The sequence below is a fragment of the Apus apus genome, chromosome 3 (assembly GCF_020740795.1).
Source record: "Apus apus isolate bApuApu2 chromosome 3, bApuApu2.pri.cur, whole genome shotgun sequence".
NCBI lineage: Eukaryota > Metazoa > Chordata > Aves > Apodiformes > Apodidae > Apus > Apus apus.
In genome coordinates, this window is record NC_067284.1 from 78,474,435 (window position 1) to 78,489,775 (window position 15,341).

The window sequence follows — 15,341 nt, forward strand, 5'->3', positions numbered from 1 at the left end:
CTATACAAGCTAGATGAGCTAGTTAAGCAATACACACAAGATTTTTTTTTGCACCATTACCCTACCTACCTGTCTGTCTGTAGCTTCCAAGTTCGAGTATGCTGAGCTGCATCTCCATGGTGCTGCTGGTGCAAATGCTGAGGATGGCGCCTTTGCTGCTGCTCTTGCTGGACTTCTACCCAGCAGGGAGGGACTGTGGCTGAAAACCGTGGTGTCAAAGTCTCAAAACGGGTCAGTTCCACCAGGGATGTCAGTGTTTCAAGGGAAAATGGCTGGTCCACCAAAAGATCAACTCCTGAATAATTACAGAACATACATTAATTACTACTTAGGTATTTTTTCCAGAACCCTATTAACACTTTGAAATATCCCCGAACTGCCATATGTAAAATTAACTACACATTGTATGACTCTTTCAAAAACAAATCAAACACACAAAACAAACAAAAATCAACAACAAAAAAAAGCCACCAACACAAGCAACCAAACAACCCTAGCCTTGAAGCCAGTGTCCTTTGAAGATAGCTTATCTGGAATAAATTTTCTAAGTACTGAGAGCTCTGAGCATGCTACCTTGAATTCAACCAAAAGCATCAGGAAAAAGTAGTAAGCCAGCTACACTCTGATGATATACAGCTGATTAAAACACTTTTTTAACATCTCAACTGACTCAGAAAAAAAAACCACCACCAAACATAAAAATTGTGTAGTTCATGAAAACAGACATGTGGAATTACTATGCAGCTGTAACACTTTTATCACTGTCCAAAACATTATTTATGCATCTGCTTAACAGACTCAAAGATACACACTACGTCAATTTTCTTAATATTTCAAGTATGTTCTCTTAAAAATATATTTTGGAGGAAATCTTTTACTTGTCATGGCTTTCAGAAAGAGAAAGTTGACTACCTGGCTACTACTGTCACCACCCAGGGAGGAGGGGATTAAATACACTCAAACAAATACCATTCCCCTAGTGAAGTCTGAACCTAGTGATTACCTTGCAGAGCAAGGCAGGCTGAAAACAGGATAATAACAAGATTACAAGAAAGGCACATGCAATTCTTCCAAAAAAGTGGAAAAGCTCAAGATCAGATACCCAGAGTCAGCCAGAAAATTCACTCTCATTGTAACAACTAGGGTTTCTACTTTTCAATCTAGGAGGCACAAAAATGCTGAATAGATTAGAAATGCTTTGGAAACTTCATTCAAGAATACAACAGACACGTTAATTTTTTTTTTTTTTTTACTGTCAAATGTGAACCTCATTAGCTACACTGCAATAAGAAGTGAAATCATAGCACAAAATGTGCAACAATTCTAGCTTTGAATAGACTGGACTTTTTCTGCTTCATTCTCACTCCCTCTCTAAAAGAAACAATTACAAATTCAGACCATTCAGAGCAATCACATGTAATGTGGTACCAGCCTCTAAAATTGAAAAACTAAGTCCTTAACTTTCCAGTGTTGTCATATATACTTGGTTTCTTTTACACAATTACATGATTATTTTTTAATATTGTAAAATTGAGTAATGACAAGCTGAAATTCTAATAGACAAACTGAAAAAAGGAAAAAAGGCTTTAAACTGGTTAGAAAATTTATTTTTAGCTTGTTTCTTAAAAAAAAAAAAAAAAGCCTTATTTTAGATCACTTCACCACAAAAAACTCTCAGTTCCTTAAGAGGAAATAATATTTTTAACCCAATCTAAAGGTCTTTTCCAACCTCATGATTCTATGATTCTCAGATTTATGACTCGGTAAGTTTAACTTGTTTTCTTCTAAACCAATACAATTTAAGATGTATCCAAGTTGTAAATGCAGTCTAGACAACATATTTTAAGAAATGCATTCAAGAATGCAAACAGCAGAGAAAAATACATACAAAAGAGACCCACAGTTTACATAAATAGTATATATAGACAAAAGATTGCGCTTGTTGCTGTGGTTTCTGTACTGACCACAGCAACTTCTAGTTATGGTTTCAGAGAACACTGAAGTGATTTCATAAGAATGCCCCACTGCTGCTTGCCGTCAGCTGTGAATGAGATACATGCAGATCAAGACTTCCTGCTCAGTCAGATCTGCCTAGGAGTTAATTTTCCCAAAAAGAAAGCTTTCTGTTGAGCTGTGCCTCTGTCTGAAAAACATGCTAAGACAAAAGTGGAAAACATTTCTAAGCTGTCAGCTCAGAAAATCTTTGGACAGTCCTAGCCATTATTCACAGATTCTATGCTAAGGATCCCGTATTACTGACTGCAGTAACCTTAGCATGGGTAGTTCATACTAACCACCATTTGGTTTCAAATCTTTATCCCAACCCCGTCATGTTAGCACAGGCTTCCTATGACTAGTAAGCTTCTCTCACAGCTTTTAATGACTCATTTTGAGGCAACTGCAAAACACCACTTGATTTGTCTGATCGATACTATGGATCCAACAACTCTTTGGTCAAGCAGTACAACTACTTAAAAGAGAACCTGCGGCTTGTGGACAATCCAAAGGCACATTTATACTTTGAAGACTATTACACAAATAAAACCCCTTCTTGTTTGCATAATCCATATTCAAGCCCATACTGAAGGCTGGATGGGGACAAGAATAAGAAAAAAAAAAGCCCATTACGGTACTGGCAGAATTTAAATGGTAATTATAATCACTTTGATTCAATAGATTAGTCAAAGTTTCCCTTGGACTGGAAGTCACTTAAATCTGCTGATAAACTGCTGTGCAGGGAATGCATATACTGAAGCACATCTATGTTCTGGTTGTTGATGGTCCTTACTGCTGTATTTGCCACTATCAAAAGACAAAAGATGCAGAAGAAAGCCACAGACTTCTTTCCCTCACCGACATACAATGGCTTATTACCTAGTGATTTTCAACTTCAAGAATGGCTCCTTTGATGAAAGAGGAGGAGAAATTTAGTCCTCAAAGCACAGAAGACAGCAACTGCTGTACTGCTGTTTACAGATAATCTAATGACAAAAAGCATCTTTTCCTTCCCTCTTTTGATTGCTCTTGTGGAGTAAAATCAGGGGTCATATAAAACACAGCACAACACAGCTTAGAAGTGCTACAAGGCTGGAATGAAGCAGGGGTTTGAGGAGAAAAACAGCAAGCAGCCTGCTGGCAGCAAAGATGCCATGTTCCAAAATGGTCCCTCTACTGCCAGTCAGTCCCAGCTCCCTCCCAGCTTTTTTTTGTAGTTTGCAGCTGCAGGTAAAAAGTCTTCACCATACACTCAAAAATCAACATCACTTTTCTTGAAGAGTCATAGCTACAGGAATGGTTAATTTCCACTGGATCAATGCTTTATATTATTTATTCTTATATTTTATAGTCTGTTCCCAGTATACCCCTATTTCTATCCCAACAGATAGGACCAAAGCCTCTAAACTCTGACCCAACAAAAATAAAACAAATATGCTTTGTGTCTCTGTCTTCAACAATTTTAGGTTAAAACAAAATGAAAACCTAACAGTTTTACAGCTCTTTATAAACAATCCCCTTTAAAACACAAAACAAGACTACATAAATATATATACTTAAAAAACCTCAACAAGACTCAAACATTCCTCAGGATTAGATTTGTTGTTAAATTTTAGTAGAAAGAAAACATCTTTGATGAGGACTGAGAAAAGATCAAGAGGCCCACATAGGAGTTCACAAAACCTGCATACTCACTGCTCTCCCTTACAAGCAGGAGGAGCCTGTCCCATTTTTACCCTTCAACCTGACTACTGAAGGAACAACACTCCCTCTCAACTCTTTAGTTCACCCAAGTGGGCTGGGATACTACAAAAGGCAGCAGACTGGTGGCAGGACTGGCATATAAGAACTGCAGTTAAGACAAGAGCTAAATACAATGTTACGGGTAAAAACAGAATTTGGACAATTAGTAACAATTGTTTCATGCTGTGCACAGGAAGAAAACTAGTAAGTAAACAACAGCAGAATTTGAAAATGGCTCGCTCAACCCAGACAAAATGCTAAAAACAAAAAAACAAGAGTTCACACAAACTTAATTTATCAACAGCAACTGTACTGCTTGAATACAGTGAGCATGAGTTTCACTCAATGCAGCAATACCTCTTGAATACGTTTTGTACAGTTTTATTAAAAAGGCCTGTACAACTACTGCATGAATGAACATACAACTTCAATTCCAAATAAAGAGCTCAAGTCTATTTAAACTATGACTGCACAATTACCTGTTTTTCCCTTTCTGCCACAGTTAAAATAACATGTATAGATTGGAAAAAACAATCAGTTACAGAAAAGGGTTTGTTTGGTTTTTTTTAAATCAGGGCCTGAAGTTCTATACTAGTTCATAAGCAAATAATAGGCACACAGAAACTACGGAACTCCAACTTCGGGCAGCAAAAACGTATAAGCAACATACTACTAAATAACTCAAAATCATGTTAATAAAAAACCAAACTGTTTTACTTATAATACATTTAAACATGTGCAATTTACCTGTAATGCCTGGACTAGAAGGGTTAGATAATGGCTTGGTGCCTTCTGACGACTGTTCTACGCTTTTGGAAAGGGATCCATCTACAAGTATATCAGTTTCATCTATGTCATCACAGGTCCCTCCAATCTGAAGGAAATGAAGTTCTCCACCTAAAATCACCACAAACAACAAAAGCAGCAAGTTTAGATGATCATAGAGCTAAATTCAACTCACAAGACAGGCTTTCAGTTGCAGTGCTAAACAATTATGACGATAATAATTATGCAGGACCTGAAACCAGTAAGATTATACGGCAATACTCATTTTGCTTCACTACTACAAAAATTTTCAGGGTTAATGCAAAACAGAACTACTGATTCCAGCTGTCAATTGCATAAGAGGAAAACAAGTATTAGGGGAGAAGGGGATTAAAGCATAATTAACTGAAGAAACACCAATATAAATGCAAAATAACCATTATGACCCTTTCCATAATGCCAATGACACTTAAACAAAAAAAATAGTCCATCATGTCAACTGAAGGCCTACACTACCTCATTTGTACAGTTTGCATACATGTCCTGTAAAGTTCAGTATCTGACAACTGAAAAAAACAATTTCCCACTGAAGTCTCCTAACTAAGTGGCTCTTCGCGTTGCTCATCAGACCTGGAATAACAGCACTGATCAGGTCAACGTCATAACAGCAAGTACAAAATTTTCCAGGGACACAATGTTTCAAGAGAGCTTGAAAACATTCAAAGAAGTTGCCGGTTATTCACCAGCACAGACATACATGGATGAATTCTGTCATTTACAGAGAAGTCACCAAGAAGGAATGCTCAGTTTTGCAGGTGGCTGGGGGGAGGGAAAGGGCTGTTAACAGTTTTAGAAGCTACAAACATCTTACTCAGCAGGATTTCATTAAGAGAGGAAAATCCTAGGGTAAGCCTTCAATAATTTTTCTGAAAATTGATTACAGACTATCTTCCAGCACCTGACTAATATTATGACAAACCCTTTTATGCAAATTATCCAGGTAATCAGAAGCAAACAAACTTGAGATAATAGACATAATTAAAAGCCAAGACAAAAACTTAATCAGCAGGTGCACGTTCTCCCCTGTGAGAGGTGATGGGGGCAAAAGAGAGTAACAGAAGCACAGGGAGGTAGATGGTGAGCATATAAAAGGCATAGAGAACTGCTACAGAGCTTTTTTTAGATCTCAGTAAGATAGGCCTGAAAACAAGTGGCTAAATAAAACAGCTACCTTAACAAGACAGAATAAAAAGAGGAATATAATAGCTTGAATGACCAAAAAGGAGTAACTTCTCCACGGACAGGATTTGTGCAATGGAAATACCCACCCAGGGTCTGTGTGATGCTGCACAAAAGCAGTGCTCCCAGCATGTGAAAGGATGTGAGATTTCCTGTATTTCTCTTTTTGTTCTATTTTATTAAAAAGGCTGTTCCTTTAGGCCCCACCAACAAATGGCTTTTCTCATAGAGATCCAGTAAGAACCCTGTACTGCCCCTCTCTCAGCCCCAACCCACCCCATGTACAACTTTACATTCCAAGTAGATACGTAGAGCAGAGGGGAAAAAACAGTTCTAGCAAGTAACACTCATAATTCCTTTAATCTCCTTGAAATTAAACAATTAAAAAGTGAGCAGTTTTCCTCAAAGAGAATTAGGGACACATTTGAAAGCACAGACCTTGACAGCTTTATTTGGTAATAAGCCAAACCTCGGTTTGTTTAATACTCTATTTACTGCTCAAAAATCAATGATCAGAATGATCTCAACAATCAAAACCAGATAATCTTCTATCTTCAAAAGAAAGAACACCCTCATGCAATGGAAGTTCAACATACTCACTTCCACCACCTGTCACTTTTATGGCTCATAGCAAGAGAAACACCAAAGAACTTCAGACCATGGTATTTTTTCCTAAGGGAAAGTTACACCTCGGTCTCACATATTCTCTAGATGGCTGATTCATGTTTGGTTTTATAGAAAAAAAACCACCTCAGTTCTTGTATCAAATTTCTGAGCTTCTGTCACTAATTAACAGCAGCAAAAACATCCTTACCATTTTCATCCATACTACAAGGGGAAAGGGTCACAATCCCTGCATTCCCAAAAGATTCCAGCATTTTTCCAAGAAAAATTCTGTGCTACACTTGAGATACCTCACTTCCTCACATTTGTTTTTGTAAAGCTTCTGTTAATAAGTTTATAATGAACTTCAGTTATACAGTATAAAATTGTTACTGCTTGTGCACACTTTCCAAAACCCTGCACACAGCTTTGCTTCGTTCTTACAAAAGAGGTATTTACTCTCATAGAATATCCACAAAGATGACTTTCTGATGATGAATTTAATTATTTGTTTCAAAGATAATGTTTCAAAGATAATGTAGTTTCTATAGTGAAGTGCCCCAGGGGGGGAAAGGAAAAGTCAATGCTGCTGCCTTTTTCTTCTTCCCTTCAGTATTACTGGCTCATGGTATGCACTACTAGACTGAAACAGTGACTCATCTGACGTCTTCTGTTTACTACCTGGCTAAAACTATTGTACATAGTAGTTTTTCTGTAGACTTCTCTGCTTGCACCACTTTGACAGAGGCAATAAATGCTTCTGTTGAACTATCAAGACGATATGAGCCGACACCAACTTAGTCAGAGATCACAGAGTATAGTAATTCCAAACCAGCACCACTATACTTCCCACACATAACACACTCAAAACATTTTGAATTTAGTTCTGAATTGTATTCAAAATCTGTGATTTGCTTGGGCTCAAGAACCTGGTGGGTTAAACAAATACACCACAAAAACCATATATCCATCCAAATAAATCCTAAGCTTCCTCCTGGCAGAACAGTTATCAGTTCCAGGAAAGCAGGATTGACACAAGTTTGAGACCATGTCAGTGACTAGGCCACTGCAGTCAAAGCCAATCTGATGAAACGTTCAGTACGCTGAACATATACTGCACTCTGGCAGGAGTTTGGAAGAGTAACACAATTGTCAATAGCAAATCACAAGAACATGACTGAGCAATACCCAAACAGCTAAACGAATTTAGAAAAAAAGCCATACCACAGGAAACTACTCACTAAACAATTCAGTGTCCTCCTTGTCACACCACTGGGCTGTGGAGAAAGGGTTAGTTCTAGCCATACTAGTTCAGAACACTTGGAAAATGTCCTCAAGAAAGCATCCCCAAAACCTCACTTGAACAGAATTTACACTATTCTTGGAGATTTCAGCTGTAAAAATCCATCTTGACTTATGTAAAAATAGAATGCAATTGAATAGGGATAAGTGAAATTAGTTGTGGCTAGCAAAAAAAAATTAAATACACTATTATGGGATAAATAAAAATCAGCTAGCCAGCAGTTCTGTAAAAGCGGCTCTTGTGAGTCAGAGGATAAGCCTGATTCAATCTCCTGCTCATAAGTGCAAACATCCCAGTATGTACATACACACATGGTATGTAGAGACTGCAAGCTGTTACAGAATTCTGTTCCATTCCAAGACAGATCCTACAGACACAGGATCACCATGTCTGGTTCTGGGTATCTCATTAAGAAACAGGTGGTCTGACCTCAGAATGTCTTTTAGGAGGGGAGAGTATGAGGGTTGTTTTTTCTTTCAAAGCCCCTGAGAAAAGTTTGAAAGCGTTGGAGATACTCAGCCTAAGAAAACAGACGGCTGGATGAGGACAGTACCTTCCACTCCTTTTTTTTAAGCAATCACTTTACCATGTTTGTAAAGGACTGTGTAACAGTAATTACTCCAAATCAGGAAAGATTATACAGGCTAAACACTAGGAAAAAAACCAAAGCATTATCATCAAGAACAGCATGCACTTAAAAAAAAAAAAAGTGAGTGGGCTGTTAAATCTCTATGTTGAAGGCCTTTGAAAACAGGCTGATCAGCACTGTACTTCTGAATGGGTAAGTGTAATTGATCCTGATTTGAAGATGATCCCTTAGCATCACTTCCAATACTAATTCTTATGTGGAAAAAACTTGATCTCTCTCCAATCCCATTAGACTCCACTGTCTGTGAAGACAGAAAATAGAAAACACTAAACTGATTACTTAACTTCACCAGTTTGCAAGGCTGACAAAGCCTAATAACATGGAAGAGACAAGATATCCAAACAAAACCAGAAAAAAGCTACAGAGAGATAAATACACTAAATACAACTCAAGAGCAAGAAATTAAAGGGTAATCCAGTTCTGCCAGGCTTGCAACAAGAAATGTTAGCAAAGGCTTTCAACATACCAAAAGCCAGTCTAAAAATACCACTACTTTGTCTGACAAAGGGAGTGACTAGAAAAACTCGCTATAATGTAGACAAGAATTTAGCACAATCATGTATATAGAAAAGAAAAAAATAAATCACAAAACAGACACCTAAAGAAAAAAGTGCTTATAAATGAAAGTGTAAAAAGATAGGGAAGACCAAGAAATGTATGTGATGGGTTACACTCAGTGTTTGTGGGCTTCTCTTACAGCTTCCAACTCTGACTTCAGAGAGAGACAACATCCAAACTTATACAATGTGATCTAGGAATCACTGTGTGTGAGATAGGGAACTTCAGTTGGAGCTGGTTCTTTTAGTCTGAAGGCTCTAAAGCAATATTGCCAGAGAAGAGAACTGATAGAACAAAAAAGCACTAGAACTTTTCTTTCTTATGATAAAAACAAGTTGAAAAACTCATTTTTTGCCCTGCTTTTCTCTAGACTACTACCAAACAATAACTACACTGAAAATATAACTGAATTAATTTAGGGAACTACTGAAGAACCACTTCTTAAAATTCATATTGACTTTGAGATTTTTTGCTAGATGTAATGCAAAAACAAATACAAGCCTTTTTGTAGGACACAATGAGGAAATGATTTACAGTACAACCTTCTCTCAACACAGACATTCAAAAACTAGATCTGAGGAAGAATAAGATTGCAAATTTCAGGTAAGCACAATCCAGGAACACTTCACTCACTAGAAGGAATGCAAGCACTCACTTTGTCTGAGTGGGAAGTACCTGCTCCACCACAACACTCTGAACATTTTAATGCTATGCTTCTTGTAGCGTTTGTTTTTACATGTCACCTAGCTCTCCTACTTGATCATGTTTCTTCAGAGAGCTTCAGACACAGAAGTTCACAACTTGACGAGAACATCAGTACCAGTGAAAAGACAAATAGACCACAAATGATACTTAAAAATTATTCCCAGAAACATAAGTATGTACAGTTTTTAAAACTGTTAAAAGAAAATACAAGCAGAGATTTGCACTGTTATGTTAGATAAAAGAAGGAACTTTTCCAGTGTCCATTTTTCCACCTCATTCCATATTCTAAAGGAAAGTTCATCAAAACTACATGAATGGCAAACACTGAGCTAAGCAGCTAAACTAAGGAAATAATTCAAAACAAACCAAATAAAAGAAGAAAGTAGAATGTATACTGTGGACAGATTTTCTGCAGTAATTTTTTGTAGGACTGTAATTTAAAAAAAATAAATATAACTACATGAACACTTGAGATATAAAGAAGGCCATGCCAACTGTAGCTTTGGAAATTTATGCATCCAAAACAAATTATATCTGATTCTCTTAAACACCAGATAACAGGCTTCACATATAACCAAAAGACCACTCTACAGCTGTAACCCTATTAAAAACCAGAACCTGTCAGCTTACTGCATAGTTTCATAATATAAAGTTTACTTATTTTGGATATTACAAAAGCAGAATTTAAGCTCTTTTATATTAATGACACAAGACAAAATATTTAGGCCCTCCCATATGATAAGACACAAGTCACTACTAAGAGGGATATTAACTATAGCCTAACTTGGCCAAGGGGAAGAGAAGAAAGCAAACCACAAAGAGATTTAGGTTCACTATGTTTGCTAACAGAACTGGAAACAAGAATATACTTGCACACTTCTTCCCCCTGCCTGAGGCCAACTTCAGGTAATATTTGCTGCAAAAGCAAAGCACCTGAAGGTGATACCAACCACTCAAAAACCTGAAACATCCATTCACACAGAGGTTTCTTCTCACTAAATCTTTAAGGCAGCTATGAGAAAACTTACATCATCTACCAATGAAATAATATGTCAACAAGCAGGAGCAGCAGGAAAAAAAAAGATTATTCTGCATCCAAAGCTGCCAGACATTAAAGTACCTCTTTGCCCACTCCTACCACCCAAGAAAGTAAACAGGGAAGTATATACTTCTCAGCTTATGTTCTTTAATAGGTTTTCCAACAATTCCCAAGCATTTCCAGGGCATGAACATTCCAAATCTTATACTTAACGCTTTCACTTATGTCTCTGCACTAGAAACTACTGGCTAAAAGGATTAAATTTTAATAGATCAGTAAACATAGCTATTCTACTTCCAACATGTGTTGTTTTAATGCTGTCAGACTGTAGGCACCAACCCATATGTGATAGTAAATACAGAGGAACAAACACCTCAGAATTATTTTGGATGAAGCCTAGGAAAACTGCATTTAAGGAAAAAAAATATTTTAAAAATCTTCAGCTGCCTGACAGATAAGCAAGCAATTTTACCCACTTACAGCAGAAAGGCTGAAAGATGGTTCTAACAAAACACAACAAAAAAGTATGCAAAACCTAGTCCCTTACATCAGGTTATTCAAATGTAAAATAAGATACAGGTTAAACAGCATATTAAAAATTGAGGGGTTTTTAATTTGCTTTTTCATTTACTATTTCTGAATTGTATGTGGTACAGTTATTTATAAACATTCAAGATAAATTCATTCTTTACATAGCTTCATATTTTGGCATAAGCATTAGGACTCTTGAGGCTTCAGATTCCTTCTGTAACACTGAAATCCAGCCTGCTAATGGACATTGGTCCCTTTATGATGGCTTTGAATTTAATTTCTCAAAAGTGAGAAAAATGACATCAGGAGGTGACTGAAATGTTAAAAAAGGAATAGAAGTTGAAATTTCTAAAGACATTTAACAATTAAAAGAGTGAATTCTGAAGTCCATTCTAATTCAATTGCAGAGCATAAAATCATGTTCCAAATGGAGGCGCAGTGGGTGTAAATGAAAGATAAGAATAATCAATGGATTAAAAAAACTAAAACACATTATTAAAGCATTACATTCAAAAGGGCAAACTTGAGAGCAGAGGGATATCTGAGGCATACAGCACTCCAGAAGAAAAAAAACCAAAATCTCAGTCATCTTAAAGGCAATAAGAACAAGAGAAATCACACCAAAGCTATCAGCTATCTATAAATTACTAGATGGATATTATAACACTCTCAGAGAGAAAAAAAATATAGATATTTACTGAAAAAGCAGAATGATGTACTTGTCTATTATGAGGAAGATGAGTATCCTCCAGTAAGTAACAAAGGTGGTGGTTATTTAGGCAGAAGAGACAAACACTCCTACACATACAGAATAAATGCTCCCAACTCAACAGACCTGCATATCTTACACTCAAGGTCCTAAAACAGGTTTAGATAATACCAAATGATACAAGAATGTAATTACCACATATACTACCATGGGATGGGAAAGTACCATGCACAGTAACAATTAGACCTTAAACTCTTATCATTAATCTTAAAACACAAGAAAGACAGAATACATTTTATATAAGAAAATGAGCAGTAGTAAAATTCTGTAGGAAAAAAACAACAACAACCCTTTGAAAGGTTTGAGGTTTTTTAAATGAGACTGCAGTTTGATCAGCAAAGTACCGGTAAAAACATTATGACAAGGATATGATATACTAACAGTTTTCACAGGCAATTAACCTTTCAGTTAGAGTTCCATTTTAACTAGGAAAAAACATGCATTATTAAATAAAGCTAAAACAGTTTAACTGACGTTTCTTCAAAAGCAGCTACCAAACGAGAACAATCTAGAAAATATGAAAATTTCTATTGGGAATCTGCAAACACCAGTACTAGTTGCTAACATGCAATGTTTTCATCCATACTAAAACAGCAAATCTAAGATCTCCACTGCTAAAATATTTGGTAGGCAAGTGATAAATACAGGGCCCTTAACAGACATAAGATTTTTATAAGCTTGACTTTATCTGTTGCAAATAACAGGTAAATCTGTTTTGAGTTTCCTAAGTCCTCCTATGAGCAGTTAATCCACATGACATGACCATGAAAGGAGGAAATGTGACAATTCAAACTCTTGAAGTAAAGTTCAACATGATACTGGTGGGAGTTCACCTGAATGGCTTAGTCCCTCTGAGAGGCTAAATGGTTCCACCAGAACTGCATTCAAGTGCAGGAGAACCAGATGAGGCATTGAAGGATGGAGGAACTCAGCAGCGGGACAACAGCTAGAGCTGCTTCCACTGCCCCAGTGTAACACATGAAGGTGAGAGGTGTGTGGTGGTTTAGGGACTTCTACAAAGTAGCAGTTGCCTGGACTTCAATTACACTCCACTCCTATCTGTCCCCTTCCCTCAAAATGTCTTGTGTTAATTCTGAGAAAGATTTAACAATCTTTCATCTAAAAGAGATGCCTTCTCTACCTTTTTAATATTGTCATTTACACACCAGTGACATTTTTCTGAAATGCAGATCTCTAGCACAGAAATAATTACAAACAAGACTTACTTTGTTTTGGATTTAAGAAAATCTCTGCCTCAACAAAAAACAGTTTACTAGTACACTGGACATGCCCAAGACATATTCTCATCTTAGAGATAAAAACTATTTAAAGTGAGGAATTAAATGGAGTTTGTGCTCCCTAGAACAGAAGTAATCTATACAGAAATTCAGTGGAATTTGCTTAATACTATTTTGAAACAGATTCTAACATTCTACAATATAAACCAAATGCAGTCAAATCAAGCATTAAATCTTTTTAAAAGAAATCTTACCTTTGGTGCATGCACATAATCTGTCTGTGCCCGAACAGTATATCACAGAGACAAACATATCTGGTTCCTCAGTGCCCTCTTTTTTAGGTGGCTCCACTTTGGCTAGAATTTCAAAGTTCGAAAGATCTAGTATTTTTACATATCCTCCCTGAGTAGTTATTACCAGGTGCCCAAGAGTAGAGATCTCAGATCTTCTCTCTCTTCCACTGCCATTTTTAGAAGTTAATTGTATTTCCTCTACAGGCTCCTCACAGTCATCCTCTCGATTATCCAATATATCTGGTGGGAGCAAAATCATTGAGGTAATTGTGTCTTGAGGGTCTTTGATATGCTGGATTTTTACCGGTTCCTCCTCTAGAGTAACTATTCTAGTGGCATAATTCATCTTATAAAGCACTAGGTATCCACCACTAACACTTCTCTGTTCAGGCTGAATTATTAAAGGAGTTGGTACATCTGCTGGTGACTCATGTTGGATTACATCGATACTCGTGCCATTCACTACAGCAAGACTTGATTCTAGTTCTCCCTTCCTTCTATTACATAGTGCCGAGTTTAATTTATTTAAATTATTCAAGGCCTCTACTTGATTTATTGCACTCAGAGATTCAACAGGACAAGTCCGCAGTCCTACTAACAAATGAACTCCATCTGCACAAGGAGTGATTGAATCTACACACAGGTTCTCCTCCTCTGCAAACTTTGGCAGACGCAGGCACTGAACCAAAGTCCCAGGCTTGGGGACCATAGAGCTCCACTTGTCAGAGTCCGGAGAAGTGAGGTTGGCTGCAGCATCTGCAAACTGCTGAATGTAAGTCACAGGGGGATCCTGTAAAAGCAACTGTTCCTGACTGTCCAGCTCCATTTCAATGATCTGTGGAACTGTGAAACCATCATCATGTATACTTTTACTCATAATATTGTTCATCTGTGAAAAGAGTTTTCCTGCTTTTTCATCAGACTCCTTAATGCTGTATAGCAGCAATACAGGTAAAGTCCTCCTTACCAGAGGGGAATTCAGTTCTGAATTAGTGCAGGATTCGTTGTCAGTAGATCCCTGTTCCGAGACACTCTCACCTCGAGTCCTAGTTAAGCCATCCAGTGACCTCTGAGAGTTACTGCTAACAGGAGAGGTAGCAGGTGATTTGTATGTTAACAGACCTCCAGCTAATAAGCAAGGAAAGGGAATGTTGTGTTGTTCTAGATGTTTTTCCTTCATCTTTTCACTCTTACAGTTGGCCAAACAGGGATTTGCCCCAAGTTCTTCTAGATCCTTAACCGTATCTTCCAGAACATTTGCAACAATTTCCCACTGAAGTTTTTCAGGCTGCTGAAGAATGCTGAGAGCTGTTATATCAAGGCTGACTTCCATAGTTTCTTTTTGTGATGTATGACCTTTAAAAACAAAATTCCTTAACATAATATATGTTCAAATCAAAGCAAACACACGGCATATATTATGGACTTAATAATTAAGCAAAAAGTCACTGCTCTACAGTTCCAGTATGTTAAACATTCCATATGTTCAAGATCCAATAGTCAAGAAGCAATAGAAGAGGCCCAGAAACAATTCTTCCACATAGAGTAATGGTTCTAATTTTATCAATGAAGAGTGACAGTAAAGAGAATAGGACATTAGCCTTTGTAACGTCTCCTAGCGAGCAGCATTATCTTTCTGCCAATTATTCTACTTAGGCTAGACAACTACACTGAAATCCAACTATTCTAATCAACTTAATTCATGTTCTACCATATATTATTCCCCTTCCTCCCTAGACAATCCAGCACCATCAAAAATCTGCAGTTCTGCAGGGTCATTCTCCAATCTTCACTGAAAAACATGTCATTATACTCTAAAACTTGATACTTCACACAATGTAACAGACCACCTAACAGAAAGAAGTCCAAGCTGTTATAAAAGAAAATCCAGTAAAAACTTGAGAGAGCTTG

The 15,341-nt window shown here is 37.1% G+C and overlaps 1 protein-coding gene across 6 annotated transcripts in view; it reads right to left on the bottom strand.

The window, feature by feature from the left end:
* BIRC6 (baculoviral IAP repeat containing 6) overlaps nt 1–15,341 on the bottom strand; it is a 171,377-nt gene that overhangs the window by 129,650 nt on the left and 26,386 nt on the right. For all 6 annotated transcript variants that reach the window (XM_051613084.1, XM_051613086.1, XM_051613087.1 and 3 more), the window contains exons 10-12: nt 13,392–14,786; nt 4,486–4,635; nt 70–295 (exon numbers count right to left, since the gene is read on the bottom strand). In XM_051613084.1, coding sequence (XP_051469044.1) covers nt 70–295; nt 4,486–4,635; nt 13,392–14,786 — 1,771 coding nt within the window. The remainder of the gene's footprint in view (nt 1–69; nt 296–4,485; nt 4,636–13,391; nt 14,787–15,341) is intronic.